We start from the raw sequence: 27,856 nt of genomic DNA, 5'->3' as shown, positions 1-27,856 counted from the left end.
GCTGGTTCGGATGCTTGTTTCGAGCTTTTTGCAATTTATGTCCATGGTGGTTTTGTGTTGTATAGTTGATTTCGATGTCTGTATGCACTGTTCGCTTCACTTTACTGAGCGCCTGTACTCCCTGCCTTACGGGTATGAGTCATTGCATTTTTCGCTTACTTACGGGGGTATGAACCATTGCATTTTTCTTCGCTTACGGAGTATGAGTCATCGCTGATGATGATATATGCTTCTTTTGAGCTTCTTTTTTTTAAACGTAGGCTCTTCTGTACGTTGTACGCGTGATTTAACTAAATGTATGCACTGTTCGCTTCCCTTTGCTGAGTGCTTGTAGCCTCTGCTTTACGAGAGGGATGAACCACTGCATTTTCGCTCGATTTGGGAGCTATGAGCCTTCAGTGATCATGAAAATTTTTTGTTCACCGACGCCCACAAATGATGCCGAGCACTGAAAGGATAACGGCTTCGATGTACAGCAACATGATTTCCTGTTCGATGCAGATTCAGGATGTACCAAAGATCTCGGCACGGGAACATCATACAACTGTTGATATGCGGACTGTTTACACCGGCTGTGACGAAAGACGCCCCCACGCAATCTGCCTGGGCGATGGTGGAAATGGACACCCAGAAGGTTATCATACATGACGGCGAATTGCACGCGGCCGACTTTAGCGCTGACTCATCGCGGGTACCTGTTGCGTGGGCGACTTTTCAAGACGAAATAGAGGAGAGTGGGTTAGTGTTTATGCCAACTTCCCGAATTACACACCAGGCGACCATCGTGAAAAATATTGCATTTCTATTCTTCGCAAGGTTAAGGTTTCAAGGCTGAGCGCGGAGTCGCGAAAAATCTGTTTCAGACGTGGTGGTGCTTGAACAGACACAAAGACTAGTACCTGTCGCCTCCTGCTGATCCGTTATCAAGGGCTGTTTCTTCGCCAGGCTATGTGCTAGTAACTGTTCCAAATTAGCACTCAGTGAAAACTGATCCTTACTGGGCAACACACGCTCTTGCTGCGCCCAAAAGTTTCTGAACTTCCAAAGCTATCAAACATGAAAGTTAGAGGTATAGAGGAATGTTACCATAGGCACACACACACACACACACACACACACACACACACACACACACACACACACACACACACACACACACACACACACACACACACACACACACACACACACACACACACATATATATATATATATATATATATATATATATATATATATATATATATATACATGTATATATATATATATATATGACGTGATGATTTTTAGGTCTTATGGCATTTAAAAAAATTCAATTGTTGCAGATTACATAGTTCTGGTCCCCGTGCTCGCAGACATTACTAGCACTAGAAAGCTAAACACATATCCAGCTAATTAACTTCCTAATTAATTACCTTGTGGCACATATTTCAATTTACGCACTGTAGCCGTAGGGTTTCCACGACGTTTCGAGGATGACACCAGTTTCGACATACAATTTCAGAATGTGTGCAAGCAAATACATGCGCATTCCTGTTACTTTTGTGCTCCAATATATAGAAGAGGGTGTTGCTTTAAAACATGTTGGTGCAAAAACAGCGAATTTTTCGCGCGAGTTAGTTGGCGCATATCTCCAAATGGCGTCATTTTCGAAATTCATTCAAAGTGGACGCACCTTGCCTACTCACTGGCTGCACTTAGTATATTGTAATATGCGCCTTAAAGTAATTGATTCAAAATATAATTAGCTGACTGTTGTTAACCGGTTTAATATGTGCTTCGACTTCTGCAAGTGGCCTCCGCCTCTTTGTATAATGCAGCTCAAGGACTGGAATTGTGTTATCTGGAACAGGCTATTTTTTTAAATTCCGTAAAACTTTAAAATGATCACCATGTAGAATAATTAGGCTGTAGTCCTGGTGTGCTCTCACGTTCCCAGCCCCTCTTTGTATGAACTCGGCTCTACTGTCTCCCAACGAGAGCGCACGGTTCGCTTATCTCACCGCAAGGAACCGAAATCCATGAGAGACCTGTGGCTCGTTCTGCGGTACCATAGCTTATTGCGTCCCACAAAGACAAGATACTTTTCACTTCGTTGCCATGAAGCTCCTCCTCCGCTCCATGCTCGAAGCTATGAGTCTATTTTGGTGCCTTGTGTAGGCACGTTACAAGGCGTTGTGCCTTGGGCTGCTAAATAATGTGGATTTCTTTTATTTACGCTGAGGAAGCAGTGAGTCAGTGACCCCTTAAAATACCCCATTATGCATTTTCATCGCAAAAATTTGCGAAAGAAACCACATCCAGTCGGCCTGTAGACTATATAATCGTTTTCTTGAGGAGGAAACCACCTAGACGGCAACCGCTGCCGCGGTAGAAGCACTTCGATGGGAGCAAAATGAAAAAAAAAATGCCGTGTACATAGCTTTGCGTGCACGTTAAAGAACCGCAGGTGGCCAAAATTTGCGAATGGATAGACCCTCACCCAATTTTCTCAGTACGGAAAATAATGAATTCCGAAATTTTCCTCACGTAGAACTTCTTTGCATAAAACCTACTGTGGCAAGTATAGCTAATAAAGTTCAATAAAGGTAGCCGAGACAATCAATGGTGGCAAGGCAAATACCTTGCTCTAGAATTTGCTTTGCCAATCCAAAGTTACAGACAGGCATGCGAGTGCGGTTTGCAGTAATAGTAAGTGTGCTGTGAGGCACGGTGAGGTCAAACTGTATTGGAATGCCGGGCAAAGGAGTGACGAGGTACTCTCCATCAGGAACTTGTGGGGAAGGCAACAGTTCAATGTAGGCTGTGGACTTTGGCGGCAGGCGAAGAAAGCCGGTGGAGCGTAAGCGATAGTGGGGTGTGTCAGAAGGTTCAGCGAGCATCAGCTACTCAAGGCGAAGGGTACTGGAAGAGCAGTGAATAAGAGCAGAATGTGCCGAGAGAAAATCGAGGCCGAGAATGAGGTCGTGGGGCAGCGAGCAATTACGGTGAAGAGGACAGGAGAGTGGCGGCCGGCGATGCTGACACATGCCGTACACATGCCGATGATAGGCACAGTACCGCCATCGGCAACGGGAACGACGCGTGCCGACGCTGGGGTGAAGAGCTTGTTCAGTCGATGAGTGCCGTGACAGCATAGCCGTCAACGTAGACGTCAAGAAGGTTTCGGTTAGTAGGTAACGTGAGGAGAGGATTTGAGGGCAGGGTCGACAACGCAGCTTCACTCCAGAAGCTGCAGTGCCTAGTTTTCCGGCTGGGTCCGGCAGGCGATAGGCGGCGAAGAGAAGCGGCGGGGTTGGGGCGGACGAGACTGATGGCGTCGAGGTGAGGGCGAGCGGCTGTAGCGAAGGTTCGGATCAGAGGCAACAGCGCAGTGGGTTCATGGCGGGTGGCATAGGGAACAGAAGGTCCAAAGGTGCGGAAATAAGTGGCGGCGTATTTCCGAGGAGGACCTGGCCATCGGTTGCGGCAGTGACGGGTGACGTGGCCGATGCGACAGCAGTGGAAGCAGATCGGCCTGTCATCAGGGGTACGCCATTCAGACGGGTTGCGGCGAGATGTGGCAGAAAAGGACTGCCGGGGAAGAGGAGGGCCGTTAAAGAACTGGGGAACGCTGGGTCGAGACGTGGAACACACGGAGTTCCAACCTATGTTCTAAAATTCCTGTCTGACTGTTACATCGTAGGTCGGACACTGCGCTTGACGCAGGCGAAGCAGACACACGCTGACAAGCTGGAAGAATGGGCGTTTATTTGCAGTGTACGTCGGAATATAAAGACAGGTTAAGGAAGGAGGGGAAGGGAAAGTAAGTAAGCAAACATAAGATAGGCAACCAGATTGGCACGTGAGCTGCAGACTTCAGCTGCGAAATGATAAGAACACTGCAGTTATAACATTTCTCCATCAATAATACTGAAGACGCTGCACAGGTCTGCGCTCTCGTGTTGAGCGCCGGAGTTCCGTGGCCACTGTAGGTTCACCGTTTGTCTCTTGTGGTCCCAGGGGTAGGGGTGATGACTGACGCTGTGGTGGTGACGTTTCACGAGTGTCGGCTCTTGCCTTTGGCTTTGCTCTGAAAGTTTCTTCCGGGGTTCTCGAGATGGACGAGCTTTCACTCTCCTTGTGGCCTTTGGTAGCTGTTGGGTCTTTCCTTGTGTGAACTTGATCAATGTGTCGCCGAACGAGGCCCTCAGGCGTTTCCACTGTCACCATCCTAGCTCCGTCTGTTGACTTTACCGTGCCCGTTTTCCACGTATCACCTTTACCAAAGTTACGGACGTAAACATTTGTGTCTGGTGCAAGAGTCCAGTCATCCGATGTTCCCGATCTTTCTGCAACCAAAGGAGGAAGACATGTGTCGAGGCGGGACCGGATTTGGTAGCCAAGAAGAAGTTCCGAAGGAGATTTGCCCGATGCAAGGGGTGTTCTCCGGTAGTTGAAAAGCAGTCTGCAAAGGCAATCTTCTAATCTGCCCTGGTTCATCTTCTTCAGCCCATCTTTAACAGTTCGGACGGCTCTCTCTGCTAGGCCATTCGACTGTGGATGAAACGCAGCTGTGCGCAGGTGGGTTATGTTATTGTTTTTCGCGAAATCAGCAAATTCTTGGCTAGTGAACTGCGTCCCATTATCTGAAACAATAGTGCGAGGGATGCCGAACCTGCTAAAGAGGCTGCGCAGGCAAGTAATAGTCGAAGATGTGGTCGCCTGTTTCATTGGTATGGCCTCAATCCATTTGCTGTGAGCATCTACGAGAACTAGGATCATGTTTCCTTTGAGTGGCCCCGCGAAATCTAGATGCACTCTTGACCAGTTCTCCTGGCAGGTCGACCAGTTAACTGGCGGAGCAGATGCCGGCATTGGTCGATTTTGGATGCAGCTTGTGCACCCCGCTGACAGTTGTTCTATGTCGTGGTCCATTCCTGGCCACCAAAAAGCTGACCGAGCGATTGATTTCATCGCCGATGATCCTTGATGTGTCTCGTGCAACATGTGCAACATTCTATGTTGCGCGTTAACTGGAATGACAACTCTATGGCCCCAATACAGCAAGCGGTGGGCCAATGACAGTTCCTGTTTGCGGTCGTAAAAGGGGAGTAAGCTTCGTTCTAATGCTTTAGAGCTTGGAGGCCACCCGTCTCTTGTGTACTGCACGACCTTTGAAAGTACTGCGTCACCTGCTGTCAGCGCCTGCAGTTCTTCTACCGAGACCGGCCCCTCCTGGACACATGCGAGTGCCAGAACGTAGTCAGGTGGCTCCCCTTCCGTGGTTGGCTCCAATGTTTCTTGTGGCAACCTACTAAGTGCGTCCGAGTTCAGGAGCTGCTTGCCTGGTGAATACTGTAACTTGTAGCGAAATCCTCCCAAATACAGCGCCCAGCGCTGTATGCGAGCAGCAGCCAGAGGTGGAGTGGGCCGATCCGGTCTCAGCAGGCCCAGGAGCGGCTGATGATCTGTGACCAGGATGAATTCTCGGCCTAGAAGATAATCACGAAACTTCATTACTCCAAATACGAGGGCCAGTGCTTCACGTTCAAGTTGCGAATAATTTTTTTCTGCTTTCGACAATGTCCTTGAACGAAATCCGATAGGCTTGTTGACGTTCCCTTTCGTGTGAAAAAGCACGACTGCAGGACCTTTGAAAGTACTGCGTCACCTGCTGTCAGCGCCTGCAGTTCTTCTACCGAGACCGGCCCCTCCTGGACACATGCGAGTGCCAGAACGTAGTCAGGTGGCTCCCCTTCCGTGGTTGGCTCCAATGTTTCTTGTGGCAACCTACTAAGTGCGTCCGAGTTCAGGAGCTGCTTGCCTGGTGAATACTGTAACTTGTAGCGAAATCCTCCCAAATACAGCGCCCAGCGCTGTATGCGAGCAGCAGCCAGAGGTGGAGTGGGCCGATCCGGTCTCAGCAGGCCCAGGAGCGGCTGATGATCTGTGACCAGGATGAATTCTCGGCCTAGAAGATAATCACGAAACTTCATTACTCCAAATACGAGGGCCAGTGCTTCACGTTCAAGTTGCGAATAATTTTTTTCTGCTTTCGACAATGTCCTTGAACGAAATCCGATAGGCTTGTTGACGTTCCCTTTCGTGTGAAAAAGCACTGCGCCGATACCTTTTTGCGATGCGTCGCACTCTAGTTTCAGCGGTTGTGAAGGGTCGAAGTGAACCAACGCACCTGCTTGCTTCAAACACCGTTTTGCTTTATCGAACGCCGTTTGTTGCTCTTGTTCCCAGAGCCAATGTCTGTTCTTTTCCAGCAGCCGATACAGTGGAGCGAGCAGAGACGATATGTTCGGCAAAAACTTCGCGTAGAAAGTGATCATGCCAAGAAAAGAACGAAGCTCAGCTACATTTCTCGGGCTAGGTGCTTCTGTGATAGCTTCGACATTCTTTTCTATTGGGTGTAACCCTTGCTGATCGATTCGATGGCCCAGATATGTAACGGATGCTTGCCGAAATTTGCATTTGTCGAGGCGCAGTTTAACACCATTCTCGCGGAAACGCTGTAGAACGGCTTTTAGCACGTCGTCACTTCCTGCTCTTTCGGACACCAAGACATCGTCCAGATAAGCGTGCGCGCCTGATAAGCCTTGTAGAATTGTTTCCATTCTGCGTTGAAAAATGGCTGGCGCAGAGGCAATGCCGAAAGGTAATCTGTTGTAGCAGAAAAGACCTTTATGCGTGTTAAGCACGCATAACTGGCGCGATGCCTCATCGAGAGGGACTTGGTTATATGCGTCACGTAAATCTAGTGTACTGAAATGTTTTCCACCGCTTAAGGACGCGAACATGTCATTGATTACCGGCAATGGGTACTGCTCCAGCTCGCATGCCGAATTTAAAGTGACTTTGAAGTCGCCACAAATTCTAACGGTGCCGTCCTTTTTAAGGACGGGTACAATGGGCGTAGCCCACTCGGAATGCGGCACTGGTGACAAGACGCCCAATTCCACGAGCCTATCAAGCTCTTCAGATACCTTGTCGCGTAGAGCGAAGGGAATAGATCGGGCCTTACAGAACTTGGGCGTGGCTCCCTCCTTCAGCTGTAGGTGTGCCGCGGGTCCTTTGATGAGGCCCAGCTCCGAGCTGAAAACATCTGGAAACTCGGCAAACACGTCAGCAGTGACCTGCGTGGTGGTAGACGGCTGTGTGGTCAGCGGCTTGGCTGAGAGGCTGAGGACAGGGGAGCCTGCGTCGCTCAGAAGGGAAATTAGGTCTCGACCACATAAACTTGGACCGGGGCAATCTAGCACCACGAATGTGCATTCCACAGTTGTACTGTCGTACGACACCGGCAAGAGGAGCTCTCCAAAAACTGGCAATTTTCCGAGGTAGCATGATAACTTAGTACGTGAAGGCCGTAGCGAAGGCCAAGTGTTTTTGTGCTGCTCAAAAAGCTGTCGGGACACGACGCAGACCGGGGAACCCGTATCGACAATCATTGATACGTCCACACTTCCCCATGTGAAGGTACATCGCATTGGGGGTTTCACATTTACCTCCTGCGTCGATTTTAGCGTCCAAATATGCATGCTATCCTCTATGTCTTCATCTGCCTCCCCATCCTTAACAACCAGTACCCTGCCACGGAATCCCCGGGCTCCTTCTCTAGTTCGAGATCTTGCGCTTTCTTCGTTCCCGCATTTTACTGCTAGGTGACCACGTCGACCGCAGTGATAACAACAAGCATTACTCCAACGGCAGGCATTACTGTTGTGCTTTATGCTGCCACAACGCCCACATTCGGCCAGTACCTCTTTCGTTGAGGCTGACTGCGCCTTAATTTTAAGCACCGCCGACGTGTCTGCGGCCATTTTATTGGCGTCCTTATCTGCAGCTTCAGTCGACAGTGCCATTGTTTCAGCTTCCTCTACGGACAGATCTTTCTTTGTCAGGAGTTGTTTCTGCAGTGCATTCGATCTTATGCCGCACACAATTCTATCCCGTAGCATTCGGTCGAGCATGGTACCGAAATTGCAGTTGTCCGCAATTCGACGAATTTCGGTAATGAATTCTTGAACAGACTCACCGTCAAGCTGGCAGCGGTTGAAGAAGCGGAAGCTTTCGGTAATCTCATGCCGTTTGGGATCAAAAAACTCGTCCAAGACTTTCACGACGTCTTCGTACTCCAAAGAATTCGGCTTCTTCGGCGCTACTCTTCCTGCTAATATTTGAACGGTGCGCGTGCTTAAAGCTGCCACCAAAAGCGCCCGTTTCTTTGCCGACTCCTTCACGCCCGTTGCCTCAAAGTATGCCTCTGCCTTGATAACATAGGCCTTCCAGTTGTCTCTTTCGTCGTCGAAGTCGGGCAGTTGCTGGTGTGCCATCGTCGAGTCGTCGCTCCGTAGCGTAGCTGCCGTCCTGTGCTTCAACGTTTTGCCAGGGGTTTTTCTTTCCGTTTCTCGTCGCCACTGTTAAATGATAAGAACACTGCAGTTATAACACGGACGATGGCCTGAATCATCAAAATGGTGGTTGCTGGCGGATCGGGAGGCGTCGTGGAGAAATCTGGCGGACAGGCGGCCTCGAATTCACGGCGAACAATACGGGTGACGTCGTCGCAGGTGGTGGTCTGACGCAGTCGACTCTCACATGTCGACGTAGCAGCAGTGTTGGGTAGCCGCGCATTCTGGTGTGAGATACGGCGGCTCTTAGCTTGTTCAAGGCAACGGCATTATTTTAAAATGGCGTCGACAGTCGATACATTGCCGAAAACAAGCAAATTGAAAGCGTCATCGGCAATGCCTTTTAGCACATGTGCCACTTTATCTCCTTCCGACATATTATTGTCAGCTTTGGGACATAGAACCAAGACGTCGAGGATGTAGGAAACGTACGGCTCTGTAGATGACTGAACACGAGACGCAAGAGCCTTTCTCGCGGCAGCCTTGCGCCTAATTGGGTCGCCAAGCAGTTCCCGTAGCTTTTCTTCGAAGCTGTCCCAACGGGTTATCTCGTCATCATGCGCTTGGTGCCACACGCGTGGGGTGCCGCCGGGATAAAAGATGACATTGGCGAGCATATTTGTACGGTCCCACCTGTTCTTAGCACTGGCGTGTTCATAAGGCTTGATCCAGTCGTCGACATCCTCTCCCTCCAGACCAGAGACACCTGCGTCACGATGTGGAGCAACCGTGGCGATTGGAGCAGTCGATCAAGCCGAAGCCGTTGCAGAGGCGGGCTCGTCACCGGGAGGCATGGTGACAAGCTCGGTGTGACGACCACTTCGGAGTTGCGGGCTGACGACGGCGATCGCTGACCTCCACCAGAATGTTACGTGTGGAAAGACACAGACGAAACAGGCTATTTACACGCTATTGACACTGGAGCCAGGCAGCCAGGCTGACACTCGCTCGCGCCAAGGGCACAGACCCACTTCGGCGTCGTTTTCGCGGAGGCTCGTCTCTTGGGTATCTCCCGATAATATCGTAATAATAGCAATATGCCTTTTGGGATAATTATAGTGTGATCACTTAAAGCTGGCAAAACTTTGTTGACTTGAATACGTGTGACTAATGGAAAAGCACGGACACCAATTCATCGATGAATGCTTTAAGCTGTCTGGGGTGTGCTACCCGTAAAACAAATTCACGTTTCTTTTTACCTTCCAGGTGGTCATACCTCCAGGTAGAGAGCAATGAGCGTGTGCCTGACGAGATACAAGCCTATGCCGCCGGGGCGTTGGAGGCTCACCTTACCCGTCAACGAATGGAACAGCACTGGACGAATCTCTTCTCGGGTTACTGCGACAACCAAGCGGAGTATTGCCGGAGGCTTGTTGATTTTTCCATGCAGAACATCGAGTACACACGAAAACTGCAGCATGCTCGCAGGGACAGCGACCCATTCTGGAATATGGTACAGTGCTCTCGGTTTAACTTGGTTAGAATTTCAGCAGTATCCCAGCATCTTGCTTACCAACGGCTTAGAATTCACGCTATTTTCCTCCAGTCCAACGCTTATCTTTTAATGACAAGATATATCGTTAGGTTAAATGATGAAGGGAGTTTTTGAAGAGCATATTTATTTAGTGGGCACCGATCGAAATTCATGCCAGTGCTTCAGCAAAGCTCTATTATCGAGGTTCAAACAAAACTGCTGCGAAACAACGGAGACAAGTCGCCATGGGAACTCTGACCAACAGTAGCGTCTTCGAAACAACCGCTGCCTCAAGCGTTCATATTACGGCACTGAGTAGGACGCCGTTGGCTTCCTACGACCTCCAGCAAATGTTTTGCGCCTATGGTTCTTTATTTAACTGATCTTCTGATTTAAGCGTAAATTGGATATTAACGCTTTTGTACAAGTGTTTTGTATCTTAAAATGATTGTCCTGGTGTAGTCCCTGTAAAGTCCAATAAATGCCTTTGTTTGCCTGAGTTGAAAATTCCCAGCAAGTTGAAGTCACAGAGGAGCCCTGGGGTTTGGCATGAGGGTACCCTTAGGGGCTATTGGGGCTTCAGGTTACTTTCAGCACACGGTGTTCGTTAACGCGGTCCTAAATGTGACCGGAAGGGTTCTTCCATTTTGCTTTCAATGAAATGCGGTTGTCGTGACTGGAAATTGAATCCCCGACCTAGCGCTTAGATGATGAATGCAAGAGATACCGCGGTGGGTCTAATGATTACCAGCGCGGTGAATGCACAGGGCACAAGAGGCGAGCAGCATGCGCAGTGGTCTACGTCTCTTTTCAACATGCGCCAATATTTCATGGCAAAAATACCTGAGCACGAAGCATTTGAGTAACAAGTGAAAAAGTATAATTGGGAAAAGGGGGAACTGAGGGGTCCTATGTTTGTTAGCCACATGCATATGAAGCCAACCAATAATGAAGCCACTTAATGCATGGGGGACATTATTTATTGTTTTTGTTTTTTTTAGTGCAAAGGCAAACGAACGTGGATGAAAAGCGTGTTCCCGCTTGTGCGAGCCGAGTAATCTTTTATTGCAACAGTCATGTTGGAATTACAAGGCTTGAGCATTACAGCAGGAGGCCTCAGAGTTTCGAAAAAAAATCTGCCAGAGTAACCCCTTATGATTATATAAATGCTGTTATTCGTAGCGAAGAGGACAGGCGCAACGACAGCACCTCCCGCATGGACAGAGATCGCTCGCTCGGTTCCCGACGCACGACCAACCGACCTGCATCTTTGCCCTTCCGTCTACGCAGTTAAAAAACATTACATATTTCGTGGAGGCTGCAAGGCTGTCCCCAACCCTGGCACACCGCACTCGGAAGTGGGCGCCCATCATGCCTGACGACAAAAGTCAGACACTATCCCCGGAGTCACTCGGTCTTGTATGTTCCGTCTCGCTAAATCAGTGGGATTCAGTAATTTCAGCGGCTCCGACAAAAAGAACGTTGATTATTGGCTCTCATCCTACGAATGCGTGGGTGCCCACAACAAATGGGATGACGCTGATCAATTGAACAATGCAGCCTCCTGCCTCACAGGCGTCGCCAATGCATGGTCCCACAACCACGAGCCTGACTTTCGCACCTCGTCAGGCTTCTGGACAACCTTCTTGCAAGGTTTCCGTGGCCCACGGTGCGAAAGCTTCGGGCCGAAGAGTGCTTGAGCAACCGTTCCCAAATGCCAGGTGCTAACTTTACCCACTACATATAAGACGTCATCGGGCTTTGTAAGCACGTCAGTGCAGCAATAACGGAATCCCATAAGATCCGTCCTATCTTGAAGGGCATCGAAGACGACGTCCTAAAATGCTGCTGTCAAAAAACCCTCAAATCTTGGTCGAAGTCCCTGAACTTTGTCAGGCTTATGATGACATCCACAGACAACGCCTCCTGATCACGGCCTTCTTCCACCCAGGGTGCCTCGATTTCGTTCTTAACCGTAGTTCGTGGTCTCGGCCAACTGCTTTGCGAGGTCAAGTCGCTCGACAGCTGCCTCTGCTTACGGACATTCTAATCCCTGCGTTATCACGTACTTTAAGCCTGCGTAAAGTGCTACAGGAGGAAGTATGACTATTCTGTCCACTCCTTCACGTCCACCGGTGCCTGCAGCCATAACCTACGCCGAAGTTGCATCGCTGACCCTGCCACCAATGCTCTGGCCACCACTACCCGCTGTACCTCCATGTCAACTTCCTCCAGCGTTTCCCACCAGCCTACGAGCCAACACTGAACCATGGCACATGCATGACAACCGCCAAATATATGTTTAGCGCAGCATTACTGCCCATAGGGCACGCTTCTGCAGACGTCTCTCATGGCTTCCCCGAGCTGAACAACCTGCGCAATGCAGCTTCAGTTCGGTTGCGTTCTTCTCGTCGACACCTGAAAAACATGTCAGTTCTCCACGCACAGCCCATTCTTCTGCTCATGATCGCTGCTCGCCTTCTCACGCGCCGTTCGCGTTCTCCCTTGTGTCCTCTTCCCACTGCTTTTAACAGCAGGTACATTGGCCAGCGCCGTACCCGAAGCAAGAACTGCGTCCCTTTCGAACAGCACAAGGCGTCACTCTTCCCGAACGAACCATATTGAAGTATGTATATACGGAACTGTTGCACTAGTCGACACAGGAGCCGCCCTATCTGTACCTATGAAAAATATTTGTCACTCGCAAAAAACAAATAATAATGACACCCCTGTCTGCATGGTCGCTTCGCCCAAAAAGCGCGCATTACCGCTGTTCCTGCACGCACTTCGCATACTATCATTCAAGGACTCACGTACACAGTCGAATGGGTTGTTCTGTCTGCATGGTTATACGGCAGCACCTTGGTGGGGGACTTGCTTTCCTTGGTGGGGGACACGCCACATTCTGACGCACAATTAGATGGTCCTGATGATTCCATGGAAAAACTGTTCCTTGCTGATTGCACTACGATACCTACCGAGTCATCTCTGAGTGCGACTGCCTGCTGCAATTGTGCCTCAGATGCCATTGTTCTTTTTACGCCGTCGCATATCTTTGTCCGTCGATGATGCACTTTTCCTTTCGATGATATCACTGTCAACAGGCTTCACTCATGTGCTTGTCTTCAAATATTGTAGCGCGGTGCCCATTTTGCGCTCGCGGTTAGTGCCTTGGATGTCTTCATCCTATCGACGTGGTGACATCTTTGACGTACCTCTTGACAGCACCTGCCCCGTGGTCAGCGCACTGGCCTGCTTCCCTGCTTGCTTCATGTTTACACCGGACGTCTTCGACAGTTCTATGGATGCCGTCCTGAGCAATATTCAGCGTTCGAAACTCATTACCCTGCTTTCCAAGTAATCTTCTACATTAGACCGTCGACAAGCGACTTTCTATAACTGTCTATAAGGTTGTTGATACGGGCAACAACGCGCCGCTGCGCCAGTGACCTTATCCAGTATAACCCACGGAGAGCCGTGCGCTGCGTTATTGAAAACCAAGGCAGCAATATTTTTTTTTTTCATCGGGAAGTTGGTCACCCTTCTAGCAGTACCTGGGCATACCGTGTTGTCCTGGTAAAGTAGACAGATCCATCCGGTTTTGTGTGTTCTCAAGGTCGCAGCTTGCAGACAGCAGGGTGACGAAACATAGCCGCTAAAGAGGTCTTGAACGAGGACCACGTGGAAAGTTGGTCTTATGGTTGTTTTACCAGAGACTGGCGACCCCGGCGAGATAGAACAGCACGTGGCTTAGTTTAGCGGGATCATCCCGTTTGTTGTATGCGCTTACACTTTCATATGTGGTCAGCCAGTCCTCGTCGTCGATGTCGTCCGCGCCGCTGAAAATAGCATTGTTTCTGTTGCGAAGCGCACCACGGCACAGGAGCGACTGAGGCAGCGCTTGCTCGGATGCGTCTTCAGGCATGGTTGAGCGTAGCTTACACGATCGAAATTCCAGGGTTGACGTTGTAGGCCGCAGTAACCTCTAAGACTTGCAAATGCGGTTATTAGTCAGCAGCGTTTGGTGCCGACTGTTTGCGCGGCCCACGGACTCTAAGCACGAGCTGCATTCATGAGCAAAAAGCGCTAAAGGAGACGATCCACTACGAACCGCTGGACAGGGTAACCCACTATGTCGTTCCTATCCTTCTCTTCAATATTATCATAAGAAACCAGCCAATTAAAAACCAATGACAACATAGGGGAAATTACTTCTAGCCACTAACAGAACTAAATAAATTAAATCGACCATCGCGGACAACATCAGTCTCTTTCCACGTATGAGGCTCTGGACAGAGGCTATGGCGCTTCAATGTAACCTGGAGCCCGACGGACCAACCGACTGAGCTATCTTTCCGGGCAACATCCAAGGGTCACGAGTTCCAATCACCTGTTCTCTTCTTTTTTTTGTTTTTTTTCTTCCCCCCTTTCGAATGTGCCTTTTCTTTTACTTTATCACTCTACAGGGACCCTCCTGAACAAAAGGGGAAAAAATCTTCTCTTTTATGTATTGCCAGACATGTGCAGGTCACAAATACCAGGTTCTCTAGTTGCGTGCCATCCATGCGGCATAACCGAGCTCAGATTGTCCACCTTGACTGGTGAAATAAGGCCCCACTGCAGGTTAAATGAGGCGTACAACTCCTGCGCGGGCGGTAGAGTATCCGCCTCGCGTGCAAGAGGACCGTGGTTCGAATCCCGGTGCCGCGTGATTCTCCACCGGAAAAAAAAACCGTGTGTTGAGAAAATTGCACAAACAGGCCTGGAGTACAACATGAATAACACACTCAAACCCCGGCCCTCAGTCCCCAGCAGCCGCGAAACAACTCACCACGGCGGCGGTCAGAGCTGTGACGCAGCAGAGGGTGCTAGGAATACCTGGCTCCGGACAGGCCGCCATTGGAATCTGAGCCTAGCAACGTTTAACGTTAGAACTTTATCTAGTGAGGTGAGTCTAGCAGTGTTATTGGAGGAATTAGAGGGTAGTAAATGGGATACAATAGGGCTCAGTGAGGTTAGGAGGACGAATAAGCATCTACAGTGCTAAAAAGCGGGCGCATACTGTGCTACCGGGGCTTAGCGGAGAGACGAGAATTAGTAGTCGGATTCCTGATTAATAAGCATATAGCTGGTAACATACAGGAATTCTATAGCATAACCGAATGGGTGGCCGTTCTTGTTGTAAAACTTAATACGAGGTACAAATTGAAGGTAGTACAGGTCTACGCCCCTGCATCCAGTCCTGATGACCAGGAAGTCGAAAGATTTCCTGAAGACGGGGAATCGGCGACGGGCAAAGTCAAAACAAAATACACTATACTGAAGGCAGACATCAATGCCAGGGTAGGCAAGAAGCAGGCTGGAGACAAGTCAGTGGGGGAATATGGCAGAGGCTCTAGTAATAGCTGGGGAGAGTTATCAGTAGAGTTTGCAGAACATATTAATATGAGGATAATGAATACCTTTTTTCGCAAGCGGGTTAGCCGAAAATGGACGTGGAGGAGCCTCAATGGCGAAACTAGAAATGAAATAGACCTTATACACTGGGCTAACCCTGGCATCATACAAGAAGTGGACGTGCTCGGCAAGGTGCGCTGCAGTGACCATAGGATGGTAAGAACTTCAATTAGCCTAGACTTGAGGAAGGAACGGAAGAAACCGGTACACAAGAAGCCACTAAATGATTTAGCGGTAAGAGGGAAACTAGAGAAATTCCGGATCAAGCTACAGAACTGGTATTCGGCTTTAACTCAGGAACAGGGCCTTAGTTTTGAAGCAATGAACGACAATCTCATGGGCCTCATTAAGGAGTGCGCAATAGAAGTCGGTGGTAACTCCGTTAGACAGGACACCAGTAAGCTATCGCAGGAGACGAAAGTTCTGATAAAGAAACGCCAATGTATGAAAGCCTCTAACCCTACAGCTAGAATAGAACTGGCAGAACTTTTAAAGTTAATCAACAAGTGTAACACAGCTGACATAAGGAGTTATAATATGGATAGAATTGAACATGCTCTCAGGCACGGAGGAAGCCTAAAAGCAGTGAAGAAGAAACTAGGAATAGGCTAGAACCAGATGTATGGGTTAGGAGACAAAGCTGGCAATATCCTTACTAATATGGATGGGATTGTTCAAGTGGCTGAGGAGCTCTATAGGGATTTATACAGTACCAGTAACACCCACGACTATAATGTGAGAGAGAATAGTCTAGAGAAACTTGAAATCCCACAATTAACGCCGGAAGAAGTACAGAACGAGTTGGGAGCTATGCAAAGGGTGAAGGCAGCTGGGGAGGATCAGGTAACAGCAGATTTGTTGAAGGATGGGGGAAGGTTGTCCTAGAAAGACTGGCCACTCTATATACACAATGCCTCATGACCTCGAACGTAACGGAATCTTGGTAGAACGCTAAAATAATCCTAATCCATTAGAAAGGGGGCGCAAAAGACTTGAAAAATTATAGACCGACCAGCTTACTGTCCGTTGCCTACAAAGTATTTAATAAGGTAATCGCAAATAGAATCAGGAACACCTTAGACTTTTGTCAACCAAAGGACCAGGCAGGATTCCGTAAACGCTACTCAACAACAGACCATATTCACACCATCCCTCAAGTGATGCAGAAATGTGCAAAATATAACCCGCCCTTATATATAGCCTTCATTGATTATGAAAAATCGTTTCATTCAGTCGAAACCTCAGCAGTCAAGGAGGCATTACGGAATCAGGGTGTAGATGGGCCATATGTAAAAATACTGGAAGATATCTATAGCGGCTCCACAGCCTCCGTAGTCCTCCATAAAGACAGCAACAAAATCCCAATAACGAAAGGCGTCAGACAGGGAGATACCATCTCTCCAATGCTATTCACAGCATGTTTACAGGAGGTATTCAGAGACCTGGAGCAGGAATAATTGGGGATGAAGGTTGATGGAGAATACCTTAGCAACTTGAGTTTCGCTGTTGATATTGCCTTGCTTAGAAACTCAGGAGACCAATTGCAATGCATGCTCACTGACCTGGAGAAGCAAAGCAGAAGGGTGGGTCTGAAAATTAATCTGCAGAAAACTAAAATAATGTTCAACAGTCTCGGAAGAGAACAGCAGTTTACGATAGGTAGCGAGGCACTGGGAGTGGTAAAGGAATACATCTACTTAGGGCAGGTAGTGACCACGGATCCGGATCATGAGACTGAAATAACCAGAAGAATAAGAATGGGCTGGGGTGCGTTTGGCAGGCATTCTCAAATCATAAACAGCAGGTTGCCACTATCCCTCAAGAGAAAAGTGTATAACAGCTGTGTCTTACCAGTACTCACGTATGGGGCAGAAACGTGGAGGCTTCGGAAAAAGGTTCTGCTGAAATCGAGGACGACGCAGCGAGCCATAGAAAGAAGAATGACGGGTTTAACATTAAGGGATAAGAAAAGAGCAGATTGTGTGAGGGAACAAACGCGGGTAAATGACATCTTAGTTGAAATCAAGAAAAAGAAATGGGCATGGGCCGGATATGTAATGAGGACGGAAGATAACCGATGGTCATTAAGGGTTACGGACTGGATTCCAAGGGAAGGGAAGCGTAGCAGGGGCGGCAGAAGGTTAGGTGGGTGGATGAGATTAAGAAGTTTGCAGGGAGAACATGGCCACAATTAGTACATGACCGGGGTTGTTGGAGTATGGAAGAGGCCTTTGCCCTGCAGTGGGCGTAACCAATATCATCATCATCAGCCTGGTTACGCCCACTGCAGGGCAAAGGCCTCTCCCATACAGACTGTTAGACATTGCTTTAGTTTTCTGCAGATAAATTTTTAGACCCACTCTTCTGCTTTGCCTCTCCAGGTCAGCGAGCATGCATTGCGATTGGCCCCCTAGGTTACTAAGCAAGGCAATATCATCAGCGAATCGCAAGTTACTAAGGTATGCTCCATTAAATTTCATCCCCAATTCTTCCCAATCCAGGTCTCTGAATACCTCCGGTAAAAACGCTGTGAATAGCATTGGAGAGATCGTATCTCCCTGCCTGACGCCTTTCTTTATTGGGATTTTGTTGCCTTCTTTAAGGAGGACTACGGTGGCTGTGGTGCCGCTATAGATATCTTTCCGTTTTTTTTTATATTCGGCTCGTCTACACCCTGCTTCCGTAAAGCCTCGATGACTGCTGAGGTTCCGACAGAATCAAACACTTTCTCGTAATCCATGAAAGCTATATATAAGGGTTGGTTATATTCCTCAGATTTTTCTATCACCTGATTGATAGTGTGAATATGGTCTATTGTTGAGTAGCTTTTACGGAATCCTGCCTGGTCCAATGCTTGACAGAAGTTGAAGGTGTTCCTCATTGCATGTGCGATTACCTTAGTAAATAGTTTGTAGGCAACTGTCAGTAAGCTGACCGGTCTCTAATTTCTCAAGTCTTTGGCATCCACTTTCTTATGGATTAGGACAATGTTAGCGTTCTGCCGAGATTCCGGTACGCTCGAGGTGATGAGGCATTGCGTATACAGGGTGGCCAGTTTCTCTAGAACGATTTGTCCACCATCCTTCAACAAATCTGCTGTTACCTGATCCTCACCAGTGGCCTTCCCCCTTTGCATAGCTCCTAAGGCTTTCTTTACTTCTTCCGGCGTTACCTGTGCGATTTGGAATTCCTCTAGACTATTTTCTCGTCCATTATCGTCGTGGGTGCCACTGGTACTGTATAAATCTCTATAGAACTCCTCAGCCACTTCAACTATCTCATCCATATTAGTAATGGTTTTGCCGGCTTTGCCTCTTAACGCATACATCTTCTTGCCAATTCCTAGTTTCCTACTGCTTTTAGGCTTCCTCCGTTCCTGAGAGCATGTTATATTCTCTCCATATTATACTTCCTCGTGTCAGCTGTCTTACGCTTGTTCATTACCTTGGAAAGTTCTTCCAGTTCTATTCTAGATGCAGGGTTAGACGCTTTTTCATACGTTGGCGTTTCTTGATCTGATCTTTCGTCTCCTGCGATAATTTACTGGTATCCTGCCTAACGGAGTCACCACCGACTGCCATTGCACACTCCTTAATTATGCCCACAAGATAGTCGTTCATTGCTTCAAAACTACAGTACTCTTCCCTAGTTAAAGCCGAATACCTGTTCTGTAGCTTGATCTGGAATTCCTCTATTTTCCCTCATACCGCTAACTCATTGATCGGTTTCTTATGTATCAGTTGCTTCCGTTCCCTCCTCATGTCTAGGCTAATTAGAGTTCTTACAATCTTGTGGTCACTGCAGCGCACCTTGCTGAGCACTTCCACGTTTTGTATGATGCCAAGGTTAGCGCAGAGTATAAAGTCTATTTCATTTCTAGTCTCGCCGTTCGGGCTCCCCCACGTCCACTTTCGGCTATCCCGCTTGTGGGAGAAGGTATTCATTATCCGCATATTATTCTGCTCCGCAAACTCTACCAATAACTATCCCCTGCTACTCCTAGTGCCTATGCCATATACCCCCACTGCCTTGTCTCCAGCCTGCTTCTTGCCTACCTTGGCATTAAAGTCGCCCATTAGTACAGTTGTTTTCTGTTCCCTCTATCCATCGCCGGTTCCACGTCTTCATAGAAGCTTTCGACTTCCTGGTCATCATTATTGGATGTAGGGGCGCAGACCTGTACAACCTTCATATTGTACCTCTTATTAAGTTTCACAACAAGACCTGCCACCCTCTCGTTTTTGCTATAGAATTCGTGTATGTTACCAGCTATATTCTTATTAATCAGGAATTCGACTCCTAGTTCTCGTCTCTCCTCTAAGCCCCGGTAGCATAGGACGTGCCCGCTTTTTAGCACTGTTTATGCTTCTTTGCCTCCTAACTTCACTAAGCCCTATTATATCAAATTTACTGCCCTCTAATTCCTCCAATAGCACTGCCAGACTCGCCTCACTAGATAATGTTCTAGCGTTAAACGTTGCCAGGGTCATATATATATATATATATATATATATATATATATATATATATATATATATATATATATATATATATATATATATATATATATATATATATTTATTCTCGTGGTAGTCACTTCATGTTGTAACCATTCCCCTGTTATAATGCTTCGGCGCTGCCGGGTGTACTGTAAATAAATAAGTATATTTTGTGTGCCTTAGTAATTGGTGTTGTGCCCAACGAGCCTTTAAATGACTGCCGTGGTTCGCTTTTGTTCTTCGCAAAGCGAACTTAGCTTGATTTGTTATGATAGCATGCAAATACGGCATAGATATTTACAAATAATATGGCTATAATTGCTGCAGTCTTGCTTTGCCGATCTCCTTCAACATGTGCTTCGGAATATAACCAGTGTATTTTTTTTTCAAGTGAAGCTTGTATTGGCTCACATGTTTCGGTGGCGATGTAGTCACGTGATAAACCCAGTTGCACTCAGAGCAGAGCAGTTGCGGAAAATGGCGGTTTGATGAGCTGGCAGCTGTGTCGGCTAGTTAGGCATGGGCTCACACTTCGCGCGTAACCAATCAGAGCCGTTTTGATTCCACCGAGGAGGGAAAGGGTGGCAAAGTGTGTCGCGCGCGCTGCCGTTGGCTTCGTTTCTGCTCAGTTCAGTCTCAGAAAAGGGATCAAACAGCCACGCGTTGTGCTTTCCCCCGAGGAACGGGCAGCTTTTGATGAGCGGCGGCGAAAACTCGCCCTTGGAAGGGCCCACCGTCGGCGCGCGGATCCAACCATTAAAGGCGTCCGAGTCCAGGCAATCCCACATCTACGAGAAGGTCCCTAGATGAGGAAGTGGGAGGCCTAAGCTATCTGGCACCATTAGCTGTGGGTTGTTTAACCACAAGGAAGGTCAGGTGCACGCACGACAAGCTTCGCTGATCCCCATTTCCCGGTAGGTGAGGCGTCGGTAGTTTTTTTCCCTACTGCGGAACAGTTGTTACTGATGAAACGTCATGTCGAGGCCTCTTGACGTTCAAACAATTGTTAGAGCAAAGAAAGGGTGAGGCGTAAGACGTGGAGACACGGACGCTAGCGAAGTGGACCACAGGGCATTCGTGTTGTCCACTTGTCTTCTGTTGTGACCATGTCTGCACGCTTTACGCCTCACCCCTTCTTTGTATTAGGCATTGTTACCAACAAGCTCAGCTTTCTGTTGTTCTAATGTTAGGGCAACCAATTTTACTAGATCATGCATAACTATGAGGGAAAGGAGGTTATTCACCTCACCCCTTCACCTACCGGCAAATAGGGGTAAGCGAAGCTTGTCTTGTGTGCACTCGTTCTTTGTCACGGTTAAGCAACCCACAGGTCCAGCAACCCACAGTCCGGTGCCGGAGTGCTTCGGCTTCCCACTCCCTCAGCTCGGAACCTTCTTCGGTCTCGAGCTGACCTTCTTCGGACGACCAGTTAGGGGCTCTAACTTGTGGGTTGGCGCACCGACGGTGAGGCCTTTCACGAGCTTCTTCTGGCCGCCGCTCGTCGAAGGCTGTTAGTTTCTCGGGGGAGCACAGAATGCGTGGCCGTCCCATACATTTTCCGAGAATGAATTGACCGGAAACAAAACCAGCACAGTGCTCACAACACCATTTTCTGTCATTTGCCGCCCCGGCGGAAGCGAAACGACTCTGACTGGCTGAGCCCTTGGGGTTAGCGCGCTATGCACCTCGAATCCTTGCTAATCACTCACGCTCCGGGGCCGGTGCAGCTATCAGCTCATCAAGGCGTGCTTTCACGCAGCTGCTGTGCTTTGGGAGCAACTGGGTTTTGTGCGTGACAATACGCCACTTAAATCTGTGAGCCAACACAAGCTTCGCTTGAAAAAGTGCGCCAATTTGCTTGTAGATAAATTTCATTACAGACGAACATTTTTACACGTATTTCCATTGCAGCTCCACCTTCATAAGAAGCAACTTTCAGGCCTAAGCGATGCCTGGGAAAACGAAACGCTGAACTTCACGCATGAGCTATCTGGCGTCACGCGGGCGTTGTAAGTAGCTGGGTTTTCAATGTCACGTTTACTTTTTCGACGAAAGGTTTACAGGGAATCTTCCTTTTGCTGTATAACAAGTGGTACAGAATCTTCAAAAGTTGCTTGATATGTGTCGCACTTCTCGGTGCCTAGACACGTCATCACTATTGTTCCTTCCGTAACCACCCTGCATAATCCTCATGACACCGGAAACCAAGTAGCTTTACTAGTACAATTCCACTTCTTCGAATGCAGAAATCATTTGACCAATAGTCAATAATGAAAAGAACAGTCTAATATCAAGTGATATTTCTTCGCGGTCTTTACCCAAATTCACAGAATATCATCACAAGGATTCCATTATTTGTCATTGTATAACGGGAGGTCCGCCGAACCCGTCATACGTGAGCACAAACAATGCGAAATCCAGGCTAAGTGAAAAATGTCTCCAGCTCGGCCGTTTTGCGTTTCCTTCTAAATGCCGCTTAGGAGCGGGCACCTTTTCAGCTACAATTACGAGGATCTTCATCACCATGCAGGCAAATAAAAGAATTATCGTAAATAATTAAAACATCAAAATGGCGCGTGAACACGCGCCATTAAAGAAGAAAATATAGTTGTACGAAAGAACACACAAAGATAAAGCATTTTCAAGTACATTGTGGTTCTCTGCGGAAAATCATTTGAAGGATCTCGTAGAGTTTCTTACCATCTTTACTTTTAATGACATATAGTTTTGCACTTTCGATCCAGCAGTCGGAATCAGTTGTTCGCCATTGGCACTTAATACATGTGGTCAGAATAACCTTTCATTTGATCGGAAGGGCTAAAGCTTAGAGTTGTTTCCTGGTGCTGTCATCTAACACACACACACACTTCTTTAAAAGATCAACAGCCCACATGCACTCAGCGTTAAAGTTTCAAAGTACGCTTTGAGCCCCTAAGTTACTTATGCAAAATATTGACGCAACTTGTGCATGTAAGTGCCCATGATCTCAGGCTTTAGCTTAGTTGAGAATAAAATAGGATAAAGCGTAACACCAAAATACGCTATGACCTCCGCCCTTCTGATTTTTATTAAGCGTATAGCAACTATAGAAATGTTTGGTTCATACTTTTTGAATTGGGTCCGGCCGCAAGGGGCATTTATTGAAAATAACTGGTATATATTTGAAAGCATGAATGTCCTTTCTAGCAGTGTTATTCAAAAACCTCGTATTGGACTATGACTATGACTCCTTCTTCAAGAGTATTTTGTTTTATCCATATTTAGAAATGAATAATTGCTAGAGAAGTAATTTATTATATTACTTAGCTGTTAAACCACTATGTTCTTTTTTGTGTTTCTGAATTAACCTCGAACAATTTTGCAGTACCATTTGCAAGAATGAAAATTTCGGAAAACTTGGCAGGGTCAGGAATCAGCGTGATGTTTATGAAATAATATAGCAGGACTTAACATTCATCCTTGTAATTGGCGTCTCCTCAGCATAAACAAAATAGAAGGTTTGAGGTAGAGTTCTCGCTTACATCGGGAAACTGATGTAAGCGTACTCATTCAAAAATACTCTTGAATGAGTAGGATTACCGTAGCCAACAGCTCATAGTTCGAACCAGCCATCCTCGTGACAAAAAGGGCGACGGGAGGAGAGCTAGCCGACGATCAAGGCGACGATGCGGGAAAAGAGCGCGCTTTCCACTCTTCTCTGGTGTCTCGTTACTATCCCCTTCTCTCTCTGCTCGGTAGGGCCCTCCCTACACGCCTCCTTTCTCTACATTCGAAGACAACCGCAGTGAGAAAACGCACGCAGTGTGAGCGTCGTTCGGAAGAGCTGCGACGCAGCGTTGACGTTGACGCTGCGCCGCTGCGGGAAGTCTCCCGCTAGTGTGAGCGCGCCTTAAGGCAGCGTAATAATATTAAGAAAGGAACCATCAGGGATGCCGGTTACGTCCCCATACCTTTCTAATTTGTTCGAAAGTTTACAATTACAAACGACATCCAACACCGTGAACAGACAGTGGCGATACAGGGATAGGAAATACCTCTGGTAGCACAATATAAATACCTTGGTATATGGATAAACGTAGGCAATAGATATATTGAAACACAGGAAAAAACAATATTAGTGAAGGGGAAGAGAAACGCAGCACCACTGAAGCACAGAGCGCTATGGGGATACAATAGGTGTGAGGTACCTCCGAGGTATGTGAAAAGGTGGAATAGTTCCAGGACTTACTTTTGGAAATGCGGTTGTTTCCTTTAAATCAGGGGTGCAATCAGGACTCGGTGTGAACCAAAGGTCAGTGGGTCGCCTCGCATTGGGCGCTCAAGGGAAGACTACAAATGAAGCTGTGCAGGGTGATGTGGGCTGGAGTGGTTTTGGAGCCAGGGAATCTCGCAGGAAAATTGAGTATGAAGAACGACTGAGGAATATGGAAGAAAGTAAATGGGCTGGGAGAGTGTTGAGCTATCTGGACAGGAAAAACATTGATTCACAGTGGAGAAAAAGAGCTAGGAAGCTCGCCAGCAAGTATGCGGCCTGTAGGGTGGGCAACACAGCGACAAAGAACGTCAAGCGGAAAGTCGGAGGTGCCGAAATAATCTCATGGGTGGCAGCAATGCAAAATAAACCTGCCATGAGTAATTATTCAAGAGGAAGAAACGAAATTAGGGTAGAAACAATTTATGATAACTCAAAGGAAGCTCAGTACTTTTTGAAGCGAGATCGGGATGCCGAGATCGGGATGAGCGAGATATAAGAAGGAAGAAGAAGCATGTGCTTGCTGCGGTAGAGCTAGGGAAACTATGGAGCATGTTTTATTAGAAATTGAAGACGTCTACCCAGCGGTAGATTTAGGCACCACTGGCCTCCTTGAAGCCCTTGGGTTCAGCGAGAGCCGTAGAAAAGTAAGCATGTCCGCAATAGGGATTAGTTAGAGGCGATTGGAGAATTGGTGGAATAAAATTAGGCAAACGACAAAAAAGGAGACGTACAAACGCACAGTTCACAATATGGGATTATAAAATTTGGTTGCGGGAGTTCATAGTGCTTTTTTTTCTTTTTGATTGTTTAACCTAGGTAGAACATTATGCAGTATAGTAGCAAGAGCTTGGTGGCGCAACCCCCCGCCCCGTTCCAAAGGGGACGCTCATAACGTCCATCCATCTATCCATCCATCCATTCATCCACGTCGGCCGCGACGGCGGCTAGCGACCGCAGTGCATTGGCCCTGCGTCGAATGCGATACTCTAGAAGTTTCCGGGCTCATCGAGCGAGATGTTTATATGTTTACGTGCGCACGTGTGACTCCACGCTGGCTAATTTAGCTAAAACAAGTTGGCGGGCTAGTTGGTTGGAATCCATGATAAAATGTAAGGGCGAGAGAACAAGGACGTAGAAAGAAACAGACACACAAAGACAGCGCTGCCTCTGTCCGCGTTAAGTCACGCTTACAGATTCTACCATCCTTAGTTTAGTGAGTAAGTGAATGTTTACAAATTTATACGGCCGATAAAACTACTATCCTTACTTCGTATTTGAGCATTCACCAATGATCGCAATAACAAGTTGGCGATTTTATTTAAATGAAATCCACAGTGACCTTCTGCCCATCATCATCTAATTAGATTCAGCTACGAGGCAATTGTGTGTGTAGTGTAGACGATAAGAGAATCTGTTATAATCAGAGCAGTCAATGCATTCAAGGGGAGTTTACCTAATATCGGAATCTGTGCCAAAAGCTTATCTTCAAAGACTGAAATAGAATATGGAAATGTTCACTGAAGTTAGGTGGAGAATATACCTAGACCTGCCCTCACCCCACACGCTGAAGTGTCAGTAGGTAAGTCTTTAGTTTATGTGAGAGGTAACCATGCAAATGCCTATTTCAATTCCGTAATGGGGCAAATTGTCTTCCACGTTTTGTCTTGCTTGCCCTCTGTCTTCACCCACAGTTATTTGCCTGCAGATGGGCTAATTTAACCCGTAACGTCATCAGCTGTGTTCATGTAAACTTCCAGATATTTAGCAAACATTTTAAATGATGTACGATATTAGTGTGCCATCGAACAGAAACTCGGAGTTCGTTAAGTAATTTAACGTCGATTTCACAATGTAAAGGAACGAAAGTAAGCGGGATTTACGGATAGTTTGTGCCATAGCTCTTACCTTTGGTTAACAACAAGCCAGCAGATACTTTATTCTGAATCGTGCAGACCGGTGCATGTTGTAATAAATTCACCAATGATCGTTTCACTCAGCGCGAATGTTTCATGTTGGGAACAGCGCTTTAAGTATTTCAGTTAAATTTTAGAATTTCGGCTTCAGCAATATCACTGGTACCGCGTTGCACTGCTCTGGTAAATCATTAATAATAACTGGATATTTTGCAGAACTGTGCACGGTATCAACACTAACGCTAACTGAAAGAGGCACCGATATGTGTGCATATTTAGTGCATGCATCGCAGGCCTTTGTACAGAAATGTAATCATAACCCTGTGCGAGTGATGTATCACTTTCCTACAATGTTCCTGTGTTTTATTTTTTGTGTTTTATTTTCCTGAGCGTCGGCGTCGGCATAAGCGAGCGGACGAGCAAAGCGAAAGAAGAAAGAGCGAACACGGAGCGTGATTTAAAAAAAACAGTGAGCTGCGATTGACGCAGGCCATTGAGAGCGGCCTCTTGAGTGATGTGCGCGAGGGAAACAGTGTCATGCAGACCCGCCCGAGGGCGCGTTTCGTACTACCGTCTGCTCGCGTCAGCTCTCACTCAAGCTTGTTTGGTTTCCCTCATTTGGTGTCGTTCGCACTTGTTTCAGTTGTCATGGTTTACGACTGTTTCGAATCTGATCGCATGAGCGACGCGAATAATGTAGTACTTACTCGGAGCCACGCGGCAGCAGCGACTACACTGAAGGCTTCGGCGAGTGAAGTGTAACAGCCCACGCGCTTGCTCCACAGATCGTATTTTCGACGATTGCCGACTCTGATAGGTATATCTCTCTTGAATTCTTTGCCTCAATATATCGCGCAATGAAAACACGTGTAAAGCTGAGCTCGAATTTTGAATTGGGGACTATCGTATGCGTCGGTGAATTTTTGAAAACGATTGACAAAATCATATTCTATTTCGATCTGTGACACTATTTTTTAACCTAACGAATCCTAAGATCCTGTAATAAGCTGATCTACTGTAATTATCTTTATGACCCTCTGTGGCATCTTTCAGCATACTTAACTTGGTTGGAGACCTCCAAGACTTGGAAAGAGCCCTTGGGAGGAGGAAAGATCTGAACTCATTCGACCAGATCTTGGCATGTACTGCGCTCGTGAAGATTGTGGGCGACTTCGATGACTTGTACATCGCTCATGATACGTGGTTCCTCTACCGCGGAATGTTACGTGTGCAGAAGAAATACATTTTCCCCTGGCATCGTACTGCGTCGGACACTACAGCGGGTATGGAAAGCAAAGCTACCTAAAGTCTGTTGCGGTTGCAGTAGAGGCCTTGCTGGGGCGTCCAGAGCCTGCAGGCATTCACTACATTGCGATACCATGTAGAAACGCAAAAAGACGTCGAACCTCGGCCTTCCAACTTATATCTGTGATGGCTTAATCGAATTTACGGAAATGGTTACTGGTGGATGAGCCGATGGCCAGAACTTGAACCTTTCACTGACATTCGCTTAGGCAACGCACAACTGTTTTCCTGGCTTCTCGTAGCGGAACCAACGGCTTGACCCATTATGGGGAAATTGGGGGGTGGCGCTTTCTTGGGCCCTTCCACCTTTTCACATTGCTCTCGAATTTCCTATCTCTCTTCCGCTTTCTTGTTTTCCCTATGTTTGTCTTCCCTCGTGGCTAGGGTTGACATTACCTCAAATAACCAGAATCAGCTCTGATACGACATGTGATATATAACGCGGACTTGTATAGTTGCAAGCCATGTTGCGTGTATTTGAAGGGTTCCTGGTAGAAAATTTCGTATACTCTGGCCTTCTCTTTCCCAAGGTTTTCTGCTCTCCCCGA

At 47.4% G+C, this 27,856-nt stretch overlaps 1 protein-coding gene across 1 annotated transcript; it reads right to left on the bottom strand.

The window, feature by feature from the left end:
• Positions 1-5,423: 5,423 nt before the first annotated feature.
• Positions 5,424-8,219, bottom strand: LOC139047867 (uncharacterized). Its single transcript, XM_070522017.1, has 4 exons — positions 8,030-8,219; positions 7,016-7,127; positions 5,634-5,953; positions 5,424-5,474 (listed from the first exon to the last, which is right to left on the bottom strand). The coding sequence occupies exons 1-4, from the start codon at positions 8,075-8,077 to the stop codon at positions 5,424-5,426; spliced, it is 531 nt and encodes a 176-aa protein (XP_070378118.1). The 5' UTR covers positions 8,078-8,219.
• Between the last annotated feature and the right edge of the window lie 19,637 nt (positions 8,220-27,856).

This window comes from Dermacentor albipictus, chromosome 7, assembly GCF_038994185.2.
Source record: "Dermacentor albipictus isolate Rhodes 1998 colony chromosome 7, USDA_Dalb.pri_finalv2, whole genome shotgun sequence".
In the NCBI taxonomy this organism is placed as follows: Eukaryota; Metazoa; Arthropoda; class Arachnida; order Ixodida; family Ixodidae; genus Dermacentor; species Dermacentor albipictus.
The sequence above is the reverse complement of the archived record's forward strand: the minus strand, read 5'-3'. Positions and strand labels throughout refer to the sequence as shown.